We start from the raw sequence: 16,435 nt of genomic DNA on the forward strand, positions 1-16,435 counted from the left end.
ATTTTTCAAGTCTGACATTTCATGATGAGTTTCCTATCTTCTATGCATCTATGGTGGACAGATTGGAGCATGTAGAAGGAATAAGTGTACAAACACTCACGAGTATGCAGCATGTTGTTATTCAAATTTCAGTTTACAACATGAGTATGAAGTGGTGGGATTATGATGAGACATTGTTGGAAGGAGAGTGGATAAGCATAATAGTATGAATACTTTCCCATGTCAGAGTTGTAGGTTTCAATAATGTTGATTGCATCAGAATGGAGCGGCAGAGTGATATAGTGTTCTTCATATGGCTGGTTTGGGATCCTAGTGGTGTAGTAGAGAATTGCTTGAGGACAAGCAATGTTGGGCCGGGAGGATTATAATGTCCCCAATTTTTAAGTGACAATTAATTAAATTGATTATTATTAAGTTGTCAAAAAATAAAAGATATATTCAAATGATGACTTAATATTAATTGATTTAATTAAATAATAAGAAAATAATAAAATATTATTAAATGTCACTTTATTAAATAAATTTCTCCAAAATATGATTAATTTAAGTCAACAGGGGCCTAATATTCTAGATGCTTCCTGGAGTTCTTTGTAAGGAGGTTGGATGGAGGAAGTGAAGCATGCTTTTGCTTTGATAAACAATTTATGAGAAACTGAGATGGAAACCTTCAGTTGATCAGAAAGGTTGGACGAAAACCTGACTCTTCTTAGGAGTGGATTGGGAGTGGATTCACAGCAGAGTTCATAGCTGAGCCAATTTGTGAAGTCTTCTTTGGAGACAAATTTGCAGATGATTTGCAGAAATGAATGCATGCAAATTTAACAAGTGGAATAAGCATATAAACTTAGCCTATTCAAACAAACACATGCAAGCCTCAAAATGATAAGTAGCTTGATATGATGATGATTGGTTGGATGTGATTGCTCATTGATCCAACAACATGACGGCATGATAAGGATGATTGAGTGATAAGCTTGGTAGCATAATGATAGCACATGAAGGGAGGTTAAAATGAGAGAGGAGGCCTCAATTTATAGATTTTCAAATTTGGAATGGGCAGTGGAGATCAAAAGATGATGAAGGGCTAGGATCGAATGTGAGAGGAGAGGACAAGTGGGAGATCCAAGAGATTTAGCCGCACTCCTTAAGGACATGGGGAAGAGGGACGAAGGACATTGGGAAGAGGAACAAGGAATTAAAAATTCCTTGGAAATAGGGTGTCTTGGAAGAATAAAGGATAAAAGGAAATAAAAATTCTTTGGGAAGAGGGGGCATGGGGAGATTCAAGGAATTCAAAATTCCTTGGATAGACAAAAGTGGGTGGCATTTAAGGTTGGGAGGTGAGATGGGAGAGCCATTTATGGCATGTTGTTGACTCATTCTTAATCTTGGAAATTAAGAATGTGCAAATGATTAGTGAGGAGATTAGGTGGGATACTGGAGGATTAGGATGCAAGTGGGCAAGTTAGGAGGATGTGACATGAGGATAGAGAATGAGTGGATGAATTTAATAATAGGGAAAATGGTAAGAGGGTTAATTAGCTTAAATCAATTAAGTAGGTATTAAATAATTGATTTAGTAGGAGGATTTGTAGGACAAGGTTAGACAGAATTAAATAAATGTAAATTTATTTAATTAAAGGTGGGTTAAGATAAAGGATTAATCAAATATATAATCAATATTTATTTAATTAAATAAATATTTATTTATTTATTTAAGATAAAAGATTAATTTAATTGGCTAGAATGGGATAAGGTCAAGTGTGGTTGGGTATGGACAAATTTAGGTGTCTACAGATAAACAGTTTATGAGAAACTAAGATTGAACCTTCAGTTGATCAGAAAGGTTGGACGAAAACCTAACTCTTCTTGGAAGTGGATTGGGAGTGGATTCCCAGAAGAGTTTAATATTCTTGGGCATTGAACATTATTCAGGAACTATTATTCATCATCTAAATAATAGTTGAGGTAATAAGGTTTATTTCTGCTGTTGGTTTGTTATAAGGGACTTGTGATTATATTAGAGGCTGTCTTTTTGTAAGCGGGATATATTGCAAGGCTGATTCAATAATGGGCCTTATTTGATATTCCTACTGCCAACATGAAGAAAGGTTTACCTGGCATCAGGTGTTATCAAAGTAGTGATGCAAGTGATAAGGAATAGTTTGAGGCGCAACCAAGAATCGCATCAGATTGCAAAGAATCATCAAACCGAGATAAGGGATTGCAGCTACATTCAAGCGGATAGCAAAATCGTGAAAGGGATCTAAGGTTGCCAATTGGTGCCGCCCCAAAGGCACCTGAATCATTGCCATTCAGGAGCAGTCCGCATATACACTAGGAGCCATATCGTGGAAGGAAAGCTACAATACAAGGCAAGGTCAAACGATGGCAGCAAAGGATGCATACATTCTTCTGACTGGGCGACCCGCCGTCCATCCCTACCAAACACGGCCTTCATACTTTGCTGGGTGTCTTCAACATCAGCAAAGTATAAAATTCGATTAGCTTCAGCTGTGAATGAAGTTTGGAGTCAGTAGTGAACATTGATGTAATTGCCAGGTCAGTAAGGAGCGATCATTTGTGACAGAGAATCTAAATTATAGTTTCTGCATGAACAGAATGTTATTCATCTGACATCTGGCCATTAAGCTACATTTTATCCCTCTGTTATTCTATATATACTGTTGGTTACTACGATTGCTGTAGAATGTGGTGAATCAAGAAAAGATATTTCTCTGGTACTATATTGTTACTATTGCTTACTGAATTCAAAAATTTCTGTTTCAAAACTGGTTATATATATATAGTGTAAGGGTTTTCTTTGTGAACAAATAAGTTAAGGTCAAGTCAGGACATTTCATACTGATCACCCGAATGCTATTTTTAGCCCTCCTCAAGAGGTCTCTAGAAATTGTTTTTCTTTTTAATTTAATATTTCAATTGGCCCTTTGTCTTAGCAACACTATTATCATCATCATAGACCCTCTTTTTAAAACATTTTATAATCTTAGAATAAAATATAAGTTGTTCTTTTAGTAAAGTTACTTTTTGGGCAAAAAGTTGAATTATTGAATTATTTCCTTAGCTCAAAAAGAAGACATGACACTCCGTAAATATTAAAATCCAGTCATTCTTGCAAACCATAAAAGTGGAAGAGCTTTCAGATAAAAATTAAATGGGAGCTCTGTAATTAATTATATGTAAAACATTAAGATATAAACGATGCAGTACCTTCCAAGGTTGTGGATCCACCCAACCAAACCTGCCTGCACGGTTCCTGCAACTACAAGAAAAACAAACCACTAAGACATAGAAAATGCAATCTAAAAATTCAAATGCTGCAGCTCTGTGGATACAGGGAATGCAGTAGTTAGGGGTTTCTAATCCTCCATGCCAGTCATCTTGAATTATTACTGCAAGCCATAGCAAATGGAAGAAAGAAAAGAAAACCATGCCAACAGAAGAAAGAGTCGGTGGAAGGAAAGATGGTGAAGAAAGAAATTTATGAAGAAGTAATGTGATAGGCTAATTGAGATTACAACATAATTTATTGGTTAATTCTTTGTGACACCAAGACTTATTTTCAGAGGGTAATCCAATGAACAAACAGATTTAAAAAGTAGTTCAATTTAAAAAATATTAAAAATGGAAAATAATATAATATAAAATTAGAAACTATTTAAAAACATTAGTCTAAAAATTTAAACAAATGTAATTGGTAGATTAAAATGAAAGTGTTGAAGCAAGATGATTGCAATAGTTAACTTGCGTCAGCAGGAACTATAAACCATAAAGTAACTTCCTTTTATATTCAGAATCAGTTTCTCTGAGTGAAAGTTACATTTTGCATTCCTGTTTTGAGAATTGTTTGAAAGTTGAAGTATTTTTTGCTGACTTTTGGTGGAACTTAGATGTTTCAGAAAAAGTTTGTAATGATTGTGAAGATCGATTAGATGTTCTATCACTTAATAGTTAATCTATGTTATGAATAAAAGGGAATATGAAAGGACCTTAAGCTGCAAAAATTATTATAATTAATTTGTGTGTGTTTCCAAACATGCATTGCAGGATCAATAATAGCCTGGGACACAAGAACTCCTACGTCCATTTGGCATCAAGGCTATGGAAATAAAGGTTCTCCAGCTGGATTGAAGCTGACACCTGATTCACAAGAGGTGCTGGTAGCATTTGGAGATGGCAGCTTTCATATATTAGATGTAAGCTAAGTGAAAATTGTACTTCACATGCCTGTCTTGAGGGAAAATTTATTTCTAATGACAAGGAACTAACTAGAGCTAAATATTTTTGATACTTAAATTTTGGTTTCCGAATCCCAATGCAAAATCATTGTTCACCTTTCCAGGTGCGAAAAGGTGGAACTTTACTCGCAAGCCACCATTGTGAAACACCTCTCAGGTGTTGCGAATCAGCTGGTCAATTAATTTTAGCTGGAAGGTAGTACATCACATATAGTGGAGTTTGCCGCTTCCTGTTTATGTTCAGCTTTGAGTAGCTTTCAATTTTTGCAATGTTAGTTGTTAATCTATTCCTTGATTCTCCTTTTTAGTCTAACAATGCTATGCCATATAATGTGCATTTCTTCTCTCAATAAGCTAGCTATAAAGGATGAATGATGGATAACAAATACTTATTTTAACTTTTTTGATATGCTTGAACAGTGCAACTGGAGCTTTGCATGTCTGGCCATTGGACATAGATCTAGTGAATGGACTTGCTACTGGAAAGGATCTTAAATGTGCTCCTGTTGATGACCATAATGATGCAATCAACTGCATCTCAGTTTCCCACAAACCTTCAGATTTGTTGATGCATGTTGCAACGGCATCTGAGGATGGCATTGTACAAGTATATACTGTTTCCACTTGCAGTTAACCGCATCTTTCCGTTAAGAAATTAAGTTTCTTGTTTAACATGTGGATATGTTTCTGCAAGCTTCATTCAACTCCTTGTGCTTATCAGCCAGCATATTGCTGCTTGAGCCTTTCTCTTCTTTCCATGCAACAGTCCAAATAACTTTACTCTATGAAATGTTATTTGGACTGTTTCTGATTTGTACAAAATTATTCTTAGTAGGGTGAATTTCATATTTGTTAAATTATTAAACTGTATATTAGATTTATCATGTGTATATTTGTATTTTTCACCTTTGATCTTCAAGTCTAGTCGCATACATGTAGCAGATTATAAAAAAAAAATACCGAAAACAAAATATTTTCCCAGAATACAGAATTTGTATATACTATGTGTTGTTTGTATATACGTGTTGGTGGAGATTTGATTTGTCCAATTTATCTGTGTCAGCCCTCTGTCTTACCAAGTTTTAATATTCATTCTCTTGATACTATTATGCCTGAAAGTTGGACAACTTTTACAGTAAGCTCTTAAATCATCGCATACCAAGTGCGGAGGATTTAACCAGCATTCTTGTGGGTAGTTGTCTTTAGTTGCATTATGTTGACATGCCCCATGTCAAATATTTGATAACATTGAATCAATTTGCGAAACTATTGCAAAACATTGTACTTGTGTTTGAACTCAGATTTTACAGAAGAAATGAAAGTGGCAGCACAGTTATGCAGAACTTGAATAACTTTGTGTATGGAAATCATTTGAAAAAGCATTTGATACCAAGATAATGTGGTTGACAATCTTGTTAACTATTCCGAACCAAGTGGAGAAAAATGGCGCCAGTAAGCAAATTATGGAGGATTTGCATGTAATGTTTTAAGATTCTATTATTGGTATATCAAAAGTGCCGCATTGTGGTTGGTCCCTGCCATCGTATCAAGACAAGAAATTTCATATTGCAACTTCTTGATGTTTGACCATAGATGGTCAATAAGTGGTCACATAGGGCTATTTCCGCTTTAAAGTGGGTAGTGTAGAAGAAGAAGAAGAAATTATTTTAACATCCATGAGGCTAAGTATAGCCTATGGGACAGACCCCTTCTGAAATCAACTTCTGCATTACACCTCTTTTCTTGTGCAGCATAATGATGAAAGCCCCTAGCCTCTCCACACACTCCTCGTTGAATAAATTATCTCAAGAGCAGTCCGCAAGAGTGGTTTCATAATTGTCCCTGCTGTCCTTGAAAGCGTCACATTCTAGAATGAAGTGTTTTTCTGTTTCAACCTTACCCGAAGTGCAAAAAATGCACTCTTTCCTCCCAATTTTCTTTTGGTCTTTTCCAACGCCCAGTTTCGCATCGGAGCTGATGGGAGGTAGTTGTTAATTGAGCAATAAGGATTTTGGCTTTCCACGATAAATTGGCCCCTATGTATACTTTTTGTTGATGGTTATACGAGGGGTTAAACTCTTCAATATAATGCTTTTTCTTTCTCCCTAGCTCCTTACCCCAAGTGCATTTGTGGAACTTATCTATAACATAGGCCTTTATCTCCTTGCTATTCGTGGGGCACATGTTCAAGTATATATCCCATTTTCTAAGACATTTGCTATTTTGTCTCATCCAAGTCTTCTTTCTTTTGTATAATGTGTCATTGAAGACGACCTTAGGCCATCTACCCTCATCCATTTGTTCAATTCTTTTTAAATAACAAATGAGCCTCGTCAAAGAAATTGCCTCCATCGACTCAGCCCCCACTTCACTCAACATGATATCATACAAGACTGAGCTTTTGAGTTTGAACTTAATTGTAATCAACCGCTTTTGGATCTGCTCAATTTGTTTCCACTGTAAATCAGAGGTGTTGTTGGCCCACGCTTCGCAGCCATAAAGTGCAATCGGAAGCACTAAAAGCCCAAAGAGAGTTTGGGTAGTCTTCCAATCTCATAACTCTGTCTCTCTACACCTATTTTGAAAAGCATATAATGCTTTCCAACCTCCCATCATTCTCTTCTTTCTGCAACCTTCCCAACTTAGATTTTTGTTGAAATCAATTATGAGTTACTTGTAGTCTGCCACTTCTTCCAAAACACTTCCTTCAAAGAACTTATGTTGGTTATTCTTTCTTTTGTTGGAGAAAACCATCACTTTCATCTTGCTAATGTTGACTTGCATACCAACTATTCTACAAAACTGCTCAAGAGAGTGTAAGTGCTCTTGTAAACCAAGAGCAGACCTAGTGATCAAAATAATGTCATCTGGATACAAAAGGAGCCTTATCACAAACTCGCCCAACTGAACACCATCCCCATCTTGAAGGTTTAATCATTCTTCAAATTTGTCCAAAGAGTGTAGGGGACAAAGGGCACCCTTGCTTGACCCGTATGCCGCTCCTAAAACTTTCGGAGATGCCATTTGAAGTACGGATTTTGACTTTAACCTCCGCATACAACCTATGAACAGTTGCCTTAAGATGTATAGGAACCCCTATTTCCTCCATTCTTTGTCAAAGCTTATTTCTAGGGACCATGTCAAAAGCATTTTTAAAATCCACAAAGCAACAAAAAGCTTCTTCATTTTGCTCCCAAACTTTTTCAATGATGTGCCTTAGAGTAATACCATGATTGATCATGGAATGCTTAGGTCTAAAACTTGCTTGCCCTTTAGCCCGTTTATAACTTTTTTCTACCCACTTGCTGATTTTGTTTTCTATCATTGTAATGCCCCTCCAGGAAACCCCGAAGGGATAAAGCTAAGATACGAATGGAGTGCAAATATTTTTTTTTTTAAATAAGACAACATAAAGATACAATAAGATATCAAAGTACAGATTACATAGCAGAAGACATCAACTAACATCTAAAGAGTTTCCTAACGCGATTACTTAATTCCACATTTAACTTAACTTATGCTAATTAATCCAATAAGCCGATTGTCTTAATAACGAGAAAATTCTTAAACAAAGATAATTTCTTTCAATAAGACAAAATATAGATCACAAGATAAAGTTCATCCATTAAGGTTTATTCATACCTTTCATTCATACTTTTCATTAAAATTTGAGTCATGCATCTAATTTAATAACAGACTTGAATTTCATCATAAACTAATGAGATCTTTCCATCCATACTTAATTTCCTTAACATAAACTAAATATATTTTATTATTCTAGTCTACATTCTTTCATGATCCAATTTACTGCATTTAAAAGACGATTGCATACATGTTTTACAATTAATTTCATCTAATCCACTTACACATTCTATCAAAATGTCATCCATACATGTTAACACTAAAACAAAAGCAACACATAACACTAAATTGATATCGGAGTTCATCCCTAAAGGGCTACATCTTCGGGTCTACTCAACTGCAAGACCCCTCTGATCATCTAAATAAGTTAAGGGTACATAAGTTCCACATCATTTACATTCCTGTCATCAAGGCGAGTCATACCAATAAACAACCGACCACAATGGTCAATAATTACATAAATGATCCCTACAAAGAAACAGATCCAACTAAACATATTAAAAGCTAATACAAGGTCCATTGCTCGACAGTACTCTAACTAGAGACCTGACCCACTACGGTCAAGCACAAATCAACACTTGACACTCGCATAAAGGACAAGATTAGTTATAACGCCATCACAAGGCAACAACCAAACTAGAAACCGAAGACATAAACAGGTATCTCAAATCAACCAAATGACAGGGTCCAAACAAACATACCAAGGCCTTGTCATTACTTAAACAAAAGTGAATACAGAAATTAAACTTGCATAGGCCATAACCGAAAAAGGACAATCTTCTTTCCTATTGGTTTAAACAATAAAAGTCAATCAAGTTTTCTAAATGATCTAAGTTTTCAAAAATACATTAACAGAAAAATCACCTTTATAAGGTGAATACAACACCACAATTGCAATAGTCCATTTGTCTATGTCTCAATACAGAGGAAAAATATAAATTAAACCATTTATTTTTTTCTAAATGAAAATATCATTAACTTACCAATTTTCCAAACGATACATTATTAAATTTCCAATAATTCCAATAGCATATCGTTTAAATTTTCAAAATATCCATGATAAAATATTTCATTTTTTTTCTCAATTACTCAAATAATATATTCCTGAATAAAATATTATTTAAAAATTATCAATTAATAAATATATTTTATTTCAACAATTTTTCAATTAAAATAATATTTTATCTTTTTTTCAAAAAGATACTTCCCCATTAATACAGATATCAAAATTAAATATTAATTAATATATATTTATTAACCCATGATTAATAAAATATACACAATTAATAATTAATAATACACAAAAATCCAATTATATATATATATAAAAATAATAATTTAATAATGTTCGAATTTCAAATTAAATATTAATTAATATATATATTAATCTTTATTAATAAATATATATTAATAATAATTAATAATTAATTAAAAACTATATTAAAAAAATCTTTTACTAAAAATTAAATTAAAAACTTTTATTTTAACATTTAAAAATAAACTTAACAAAACTTTTAACCCCCCTCCCATGGGAAAACCCACGGGCCCCACCAAGTGGGAACCACCCCTCTTCCTTTGGACATTAATTTATTTTTATTTTTATTTTTTTTGAGTTTTATTATTATTTTTTAAAAAAAAAAAATTATATATATATATATATATTTTTTACAATACTCAGAAATTTTCTGAGAACAAAATGGAGATATTTTCTAGAATAACAAAAGACCAGCATAAACATATTATTTTATTTATAAAAAAAAAAAACACCAAAAAGCCCCAAATATTGAGACTAGTAAAATTTATTTCATACTTCCATTTCCATTTAACCAAGCACAACAGATCTCTCTGATTAAAGCATGAAATTGAAAGCATTTATTTGGAATTTTAACAAATTTTCTTTGTAAACAATCAATCTCAAGTTTATTTTTTATTTTAAAACAACCAGAGCAACCATAATCTAAACTTGGAATGGAAACAGAACAAGAGGGGATTGGATTGAAAATAAAATTACAATTTTTATTTTCCCCGATTAGGTGAGATTTTTGTTAATCTTCACAAACAAATTTCTTCAAAATCCAAAACAATTTCTTTAAAACAAAGAAACCAATGAAATTAACCAGAGGCCTACCTTGTTCAGCAATCCTGGCAAGATTGAAGAAGAGCCCAATCCTCCAGCTCAAGAAATTCTCTCCCCCCAAAACCCCCAAATTTTTCCATCCAAAAATATTTTCCAAAAATCTCTTCCAAACAAAAAAAATCAATCTCCCAAAAATCCTTCTTCCAAAATATTTCCAAAAAGCTCTCCCAAAAAAATCCCCCCCTAAAATATTTCCAAACCTAGGGTTAAATAGAAGAATCTCCTGACTTAATTCCTTATTTTAGAATTTAAACAAATTTTGAATAAAAAATAAATAAATAAATAAAAAATCATTCTTTTCAACTATTAAAATAATCTAAATTTGTTGTTCTAATTAAAAAAACAAAATGCTTTTCTTCCTCATTTAATTTTAATTTTCTCAATATTAACAAAGCTAATAGTTGTATTTACAATATTAATGAGGGTAAAATATTTTTAATTAAATTAAATTCTCAAAATCAATCTTTCACACTATATAAAATATATATGAATAAAACTTACTTTTCTAATCAAAATTGATTTTCTTAAATAATTAAAATTAACCTTTCTATTCCAAAAAGTAAAAAAGATTAAATTATTTTTATTTCGAATAAATTTAAAACTTCTCTTTCAAAATGCATAACTAAATAAATTCATGATTTAAAATTAACCATTAAATTAAACTTGCTATAAACATGAATAGAGCAATTTTTTAAATAAATGATTAATTATATGAAAGAAACCTATTTACTTTAGTTTCTTAATTACTAATGCGTAAATGAACACATTAAATCAAAATAACTACTTAGGATTAAATACTCAGTTTAACCACATGCCAAACATGCAACCCAAGAAAACCAACCAAATACCCAACCCGTAAACCCAAATGAAAAGGGAAATTGACGGACCACAAACGACGTTCACTTGAGCATGACTAGGGTAAACTGAGGGTTTTATGACCACCTAACCCAAATTCTAAAGACGAAAGAGGTATACTCAACCCTGCGAATCTAGGTGAAGACGAACCTCACACTTAGGCGGTACTGTACCTGCAATCTCCTGCAACCAAGAGTCACACAATCATATATATATATATATATATATATATATATATATATATATATATATATAATGAATTTGTTAGCTCGAGATTAATAACAAGAATCAAGAAGACAATTAAACTTACATAAGAATCGATGCAAAAGCACATTAACAGGTACGCGCAATAATTATAATATCTAACTACAACATTACCTCATGGTAATTCAACCATTCAAGAATGCCACATAAAAAATCAACCAAAGTCAAACCGGTTTTACAAAGCTGACTAGGGTAGGGGTACTACAATCATGCTACCAAATAACTTTGCAAACAAAGGATTTATCATAATGGTTCTATAATTGGAGGGATTATTGACATCACCACTCTTGAAAAGAGTTATTGCTAAGTTGGTTGTCCAATCAGAAGGAAACCCTTGTTGAATGATGCTATTGAAAATTTTTGTGATGTGAGGCGCAAGAATATCCGTACCCCACTTTAGATACTCTGCTTGAAGTTCAACTAAGTCTTTTGCTTTACCAGCACTTAACTTCTTGATACCCATTTTGATCTCTTGAATAGTGAAAAGCTTAATGGTGGTGTTGACCAAAGGGGGGGAGGCAACCTGTGAATCCTGCTCATAAAGCTGCTTTGCATAATCAAGCCATTGAGATGAAGTAAGTGTTTTCAGCTTGCCTCTTCTTCAACTGAAGCTCCTTCCAAAAAAGCTTGGGGTTCCTTTTTCCAAGGAAGATTAACTCTTCTCTCCTTATAACCATGAAATCAGTTTTTTTCTTTCTTAAAATCTGCTTATAATCTTTGAGATCCATACAGTTTTTTTCTTTCTTAAAATCTGCTTATAAACTTTGAGATCCATACGTTTATTATTTGTCTCTTCAAAGTTCTCCTTGCCTTTTTGCATTCTTCATCAAACCAAGCATTGACCGGAAGCAATTTGTTTGTGCTTTTCTATTCTTAGCTCATTTACATTCTACAAGTGCTCCATGGATTATATTTATAAGCTCATGACTACAAAACCCATGAATAAGAATGTTCTCCTTCTTGAAAAGTCTTTCAAGCACTATTTGGAAGGTGTTACAATTTTTTTGAGTTAACAAAATTCTACCCTTTAAAGAAGATTGCGGAATACACGTGAAATTCTTCCCAAACTGCACATTTTCGATCCAAGAGAAGCTTAAATAAATTGGTTTATGATCAAAATTTAAATCCCAGAGTTGTTCACCAATCAAAACTTCTTCCATTTTGTCACACAAGCCATGTGAGCAAATGGCATAATCCACTACACTTGCACCATTATAAATATTACAAGTGAAATTGCCAGACCTCTACCATCTAACCAAACCATTGCAAATGACTAAATTGAATGACCCACATAAAGTAAGCAACTGCTCCCCAAAAACATTCCAACCTTTACTGTCTTCTGAGACCCTTGTCCACTCATGAATACTTTCTTCGGTGAGCCACATGGGATTGCAATCTTCTTCGAACAGAGAATGTTGGCTTGTTCACTTGTTGTCCTAGCATTAAAATCCCCCACCAAAAGAACTTCACCAAGTTGAGAATATTCTACTATATCCTTTTTTAAAGTTGCAAAAGGATCCTTGAGGTCAAGGCCACTATTCTTGTAAGTTTTTTAAACTTGCGAAGCAAAGTAGCATGCTGCAATACGAATGAGATTACCATTTTCTGCGGTTTTGAACCAAATGAATTGTTTATTTGTGTCTTCTCTTTCTAGCCGAATCAACTGGCCTTCTTTTTCCTTCACTAAAATCATGATACCCCCATGACCTTTACCATTCCCTGCTACCTTGTTCCACACTGACATCTTCGAATACCCTTCAAACATAGGTGTCTTGCACCCTTCATGCTCATGAGTTTCAATGAGACAAATAATGTCTCGATCTCAACGGATAACCTCTACAATTCCAACAAACTAAACTTAGGGAAACCCGGGTAGGAGTTGATTGCTATTTCTATTGACATGTAAGGCTCAAAGATGAGTATAACTCCTCATTAGCCCATACTAAATTTGTCGGTACGCTTTTTGCTAAAGAATTTCCTGCCACTTCCTTACTACAAACTTGTTGTTCTACTTTGAAATGAGGTCCAAAAGAGGCAATAATCGCTTTGCCTTTGTAAAGCCATTTTTTTTTGCCATCATCTCTAACTGCTCTAACTATTGACATTTCCACCCTCCTGTCTTCTAGCTCCCTGATAGTTAAATCTTCATCTAAAGAAAAGCGAGAGCCCCTTAAAAGTTGTTTCTTATTTAGAAGGACTTGCTTGTCCAGTAGGTTTGACAAGATGATTCTAATGGGTCTTGCTCTTTCAGCACTAAGCTTACCCACTCTCCATGCCTGGCATATTTGCCCTTGCCAACTCAACTTGTCTCTCAAGAGTATGTTCATTTCTCTCATAGTCCTTCACCTCTTGAATGATTAAGTTTGCTGCTCTAACTTGCCTTTCTTTGGCTTCTTTGTCTTGCATACTGTCAACTCAAGTGTTTGCCTCTACTACTTTATTATCGGAATTGCTAATAACTTGTGACCAAGATTTGGTATTTTTATTGGTAGCACCTCCTTCCTTGCTTGCTTTTACTGCCTTACATGCACTTTCTTCCACTTCATGGGTGTTAGTTTGGTCAACTGATTTTCCTGCATCCTGAGGTGATTCACAATTCAACACATCTTTACTTTTCAAAACAGATTCTTTCATGGCTTTCCAAGCAGCCTTCATGTCTTTCCATTCACTCTTACCAACCAAAAGAGCATCTTGCAACAATGTTAATTGCTCTTTTAAAAACGGAGCTAATTGATCTTCTAAAAACTTATTTCTGCCAATGTTTGGTTTGCAACTGCTAAAGCATTGATTTTGAGGTCTCTTTCCTGCCCTTTGCATTCTAAAACCTTCAACCTCCTCTTGGCCCTTAATAGTTCTTGCACATATAAATCAGATGACCAAGTGAGAGGAGTGGAAGAGGGGTTGTAAAAGGCAGAATCATCAATGCCCATGTTGCCTTTGGACATATTGATATGGCCTCTTCATACGGGAGAGTGAAATTGCTTAGTACGAATGGGCCCGAATGTTTTGTCTTTGCTTTGACTATTCCCATTTTAGACGAGCCCGTCTACATCTTAAAATACCCTGAAACTATTTAGCCTTGACCCAAACCCATTTCCCGGCCTTGACCGCAGAAGCAATTTTCACTTGACCTAAGAGGTTTGTTTCAATGCAGCTAGAGAGATTTTTTATATTTTGCATGTTTAACATGTGTGAAGGTGATAATGTTTCCATTGCCATGAGAAAAAAGTAAAAGAAACAAGATAGAGACCAAGGCAAAATACCTGTTTGTCTATTGGAGACAACCAATAAAAATAATATTATGCAAAGCAACAATGGAGCCCACTGCAATAACCAAGAAGTAAACTAGGCTAACTAAAATAAAATATTGTTTTGTTAATTGTATGTAGCATTGTCTGGATCCCACTGCCTGGCCTCAAACACCAAAATTGTCCATGTCTTTTCTATAAACCCACAAAACTCGTGTTGCTCAGAACCCGCAATAATAAAAAGTGCTTCAGATATCTATGTCCCTTCTGAAGCACCTCCCAATAGGTTAAATTCCTCAAATGTTTGCCCAAATATTGGAGTCGAGTACAAATGAGAAATCCATGGCCTGCAAAAACTTCAATCCATGAGAATATTTTCAAACAACTTGTCGAGAGTATGGTGTTGGTTTCTTCAGATGCGGCGTTGTGGCGGTCAGATTCAAATGCGTTGTATGTTATGGAAAGAGCCATTTCTGTTGTGCATTAGGAAGTATATGTTATGGCTATTCATATAATTTTCTAGGACTTCGATTGTGGAAATCATAATCTTCCCTAGATGAGTGCCAAAAATGAAACTAAAAATGTTGTCTTTTCTTGTATCCATAGAATTTTTGAATTGATCAGTTTTGTACAAACTGCAACTACGAACACTTAGTTACTCGGCAACAACATAAGCACTCGCCTAAGGCACAAGTTAACATCAAGGGCCTCTCAGATGATTTATGAAGCAAATTTTCCTCATGCCTAGTTTAGATTAGCGTGCGCAAAATTAAGAGCATGGATAAAAACAAAAAGTGATGTCAATAATACACATGGATATGCTCAAAACATTATATCTTTATTAGTGATAATTTACGTTACAACTGCTTAAATAGATACAAGGGTCAGGTTTCTGCCCTCACTCTAAATAGCTATGCCATAAAATCATAAGCACTAATAGTAGCTACATTTCCTCTTCCCCTTGTTTCTTCTTTTTCTCTTTTGTGTGGTGAAGTTTCTTAAGTGTCTAAAATTGACTTATTCAAAAGGTCATTGAATTATGGGGTTGGAAGACTAAGAAAACCCTTTTCGGTTTGTTAGTGGTGTCAATTATCCTTTATGGGTGTAAAGTATGGGGGAATAGCATGTCAAATAACAAATGACAACAAATTGAAAGAATTTAAAAACATCTAATCACTACCAACCTCAAAGTCAAATCAACGATACCTTATGAGATCCTTCTTGCTAAGACTGGTATGTTTCCAATTGCAGCCTTAGCAGTCATTCGGTTGATATATTACTTAAAAAAGGTTGAAAAATATGGATAAGCAATGCTGGCCCAAAATGATTATTAGAGAGGAGCTAAGTTGTAGAAAAAAGACCTAGAAGAAACAAAACAACAAATGGATGAACAAGTGGGACATAAATTTGCATGAATCCCTTAGCAATAAAGAGGAGATAAAAAAGTGGGTGCTAGAAAAATTCAAGGATGTCATGTGGACAAAACAGGTAGGCAAAAAAAAAACATACTTTATTAAAGAATTTAACCCTACTTGGGAGCATGATGGAAAAGTTTATTTGAGATTTGCGATCAAAGGAAAGGCCAAAATTTTAATTGCATAGTTAAGGAGTGGATCTCATCATTTACAATGTGAAACTGGTAGATGGAAGGTGCCCATTTTTTGCACCAAAAAAGTAGTAGAAATAGAATGGCATTTCATCAAGGAGTGTGCAACATATGAAGATATTCATAATCAGTTTGATAAGAATTAAAGGTGGACAGTTTGAAAGAATTTTTTGAAGAGACAAGGATTCACAAAACAGTGAGTTTCTTATTCAAAATTCATAACAAAAGAACTGACATGGAAAGGAACCCGAAAATCGAATAATTTGCATCTTGGTCCCTTAGATTGTTGGGTCTCGTGGACGTCATTAAAATTCTTTCATTCATTCATTCAATTCGGTGAGTGCATTTTAATTTATTGTGGAGAACAATGGTATTGAGACTGGCTAGTCGCTGAAATAAGAGAAACAAATGGACTGAGCAA

The 16,435-nt window shown here is 34.2% G+C and overlaps 1 protein-coding gene across 1 annotated transcript in view; it reads left to right on the forward strand.

Annotated features, from left to right (window-relative positions):
* LOC131035250 (uncharacterized) overlaps positions 1 to 5,279 on the forward strand; it is a 367,961-nt gene extending 362,682 nt beyond the window's left edge. The window contains exons 20-22 of the mRNA XM_057966917.2: positions 4,072 to 4,220; positions 4,367 to 4,458; positions 4,683 to 5,279. Coding sequence (XP_057822900.2) covers positions 4,072 to 4,220; positions 4,367 to 4,458; positions 4,683 to 4,896 — 455 coding nt within the window. The 3' untranslated portion in view covers positions 4,897 to 5,279. The remainder of the gene's footprint in view (positions 1 to 4,071; positions 4,221 to 4,366; positions 4,459 to 4,682) is intronic.
* Positions 5,280 to 16,435: the final 11,156 nt, after the last annotated feature.

The sequence above is a fragment of the Cryptomeria japonica genome, chromosome 2 (assembly GCF_030272615.1).
Source record: "Cryptomeria japonica chromosome 2, Sugi_1.0, whole genome shotgun sequence".
NCBI classification, from domain to species: domain Eukaryota; kingdom Viridiplantae; phylum Streptophyta; class Pinopsida; order Cupressales; family Cupressaceae; genus Cryptomeria; species Cryptomeria japonica.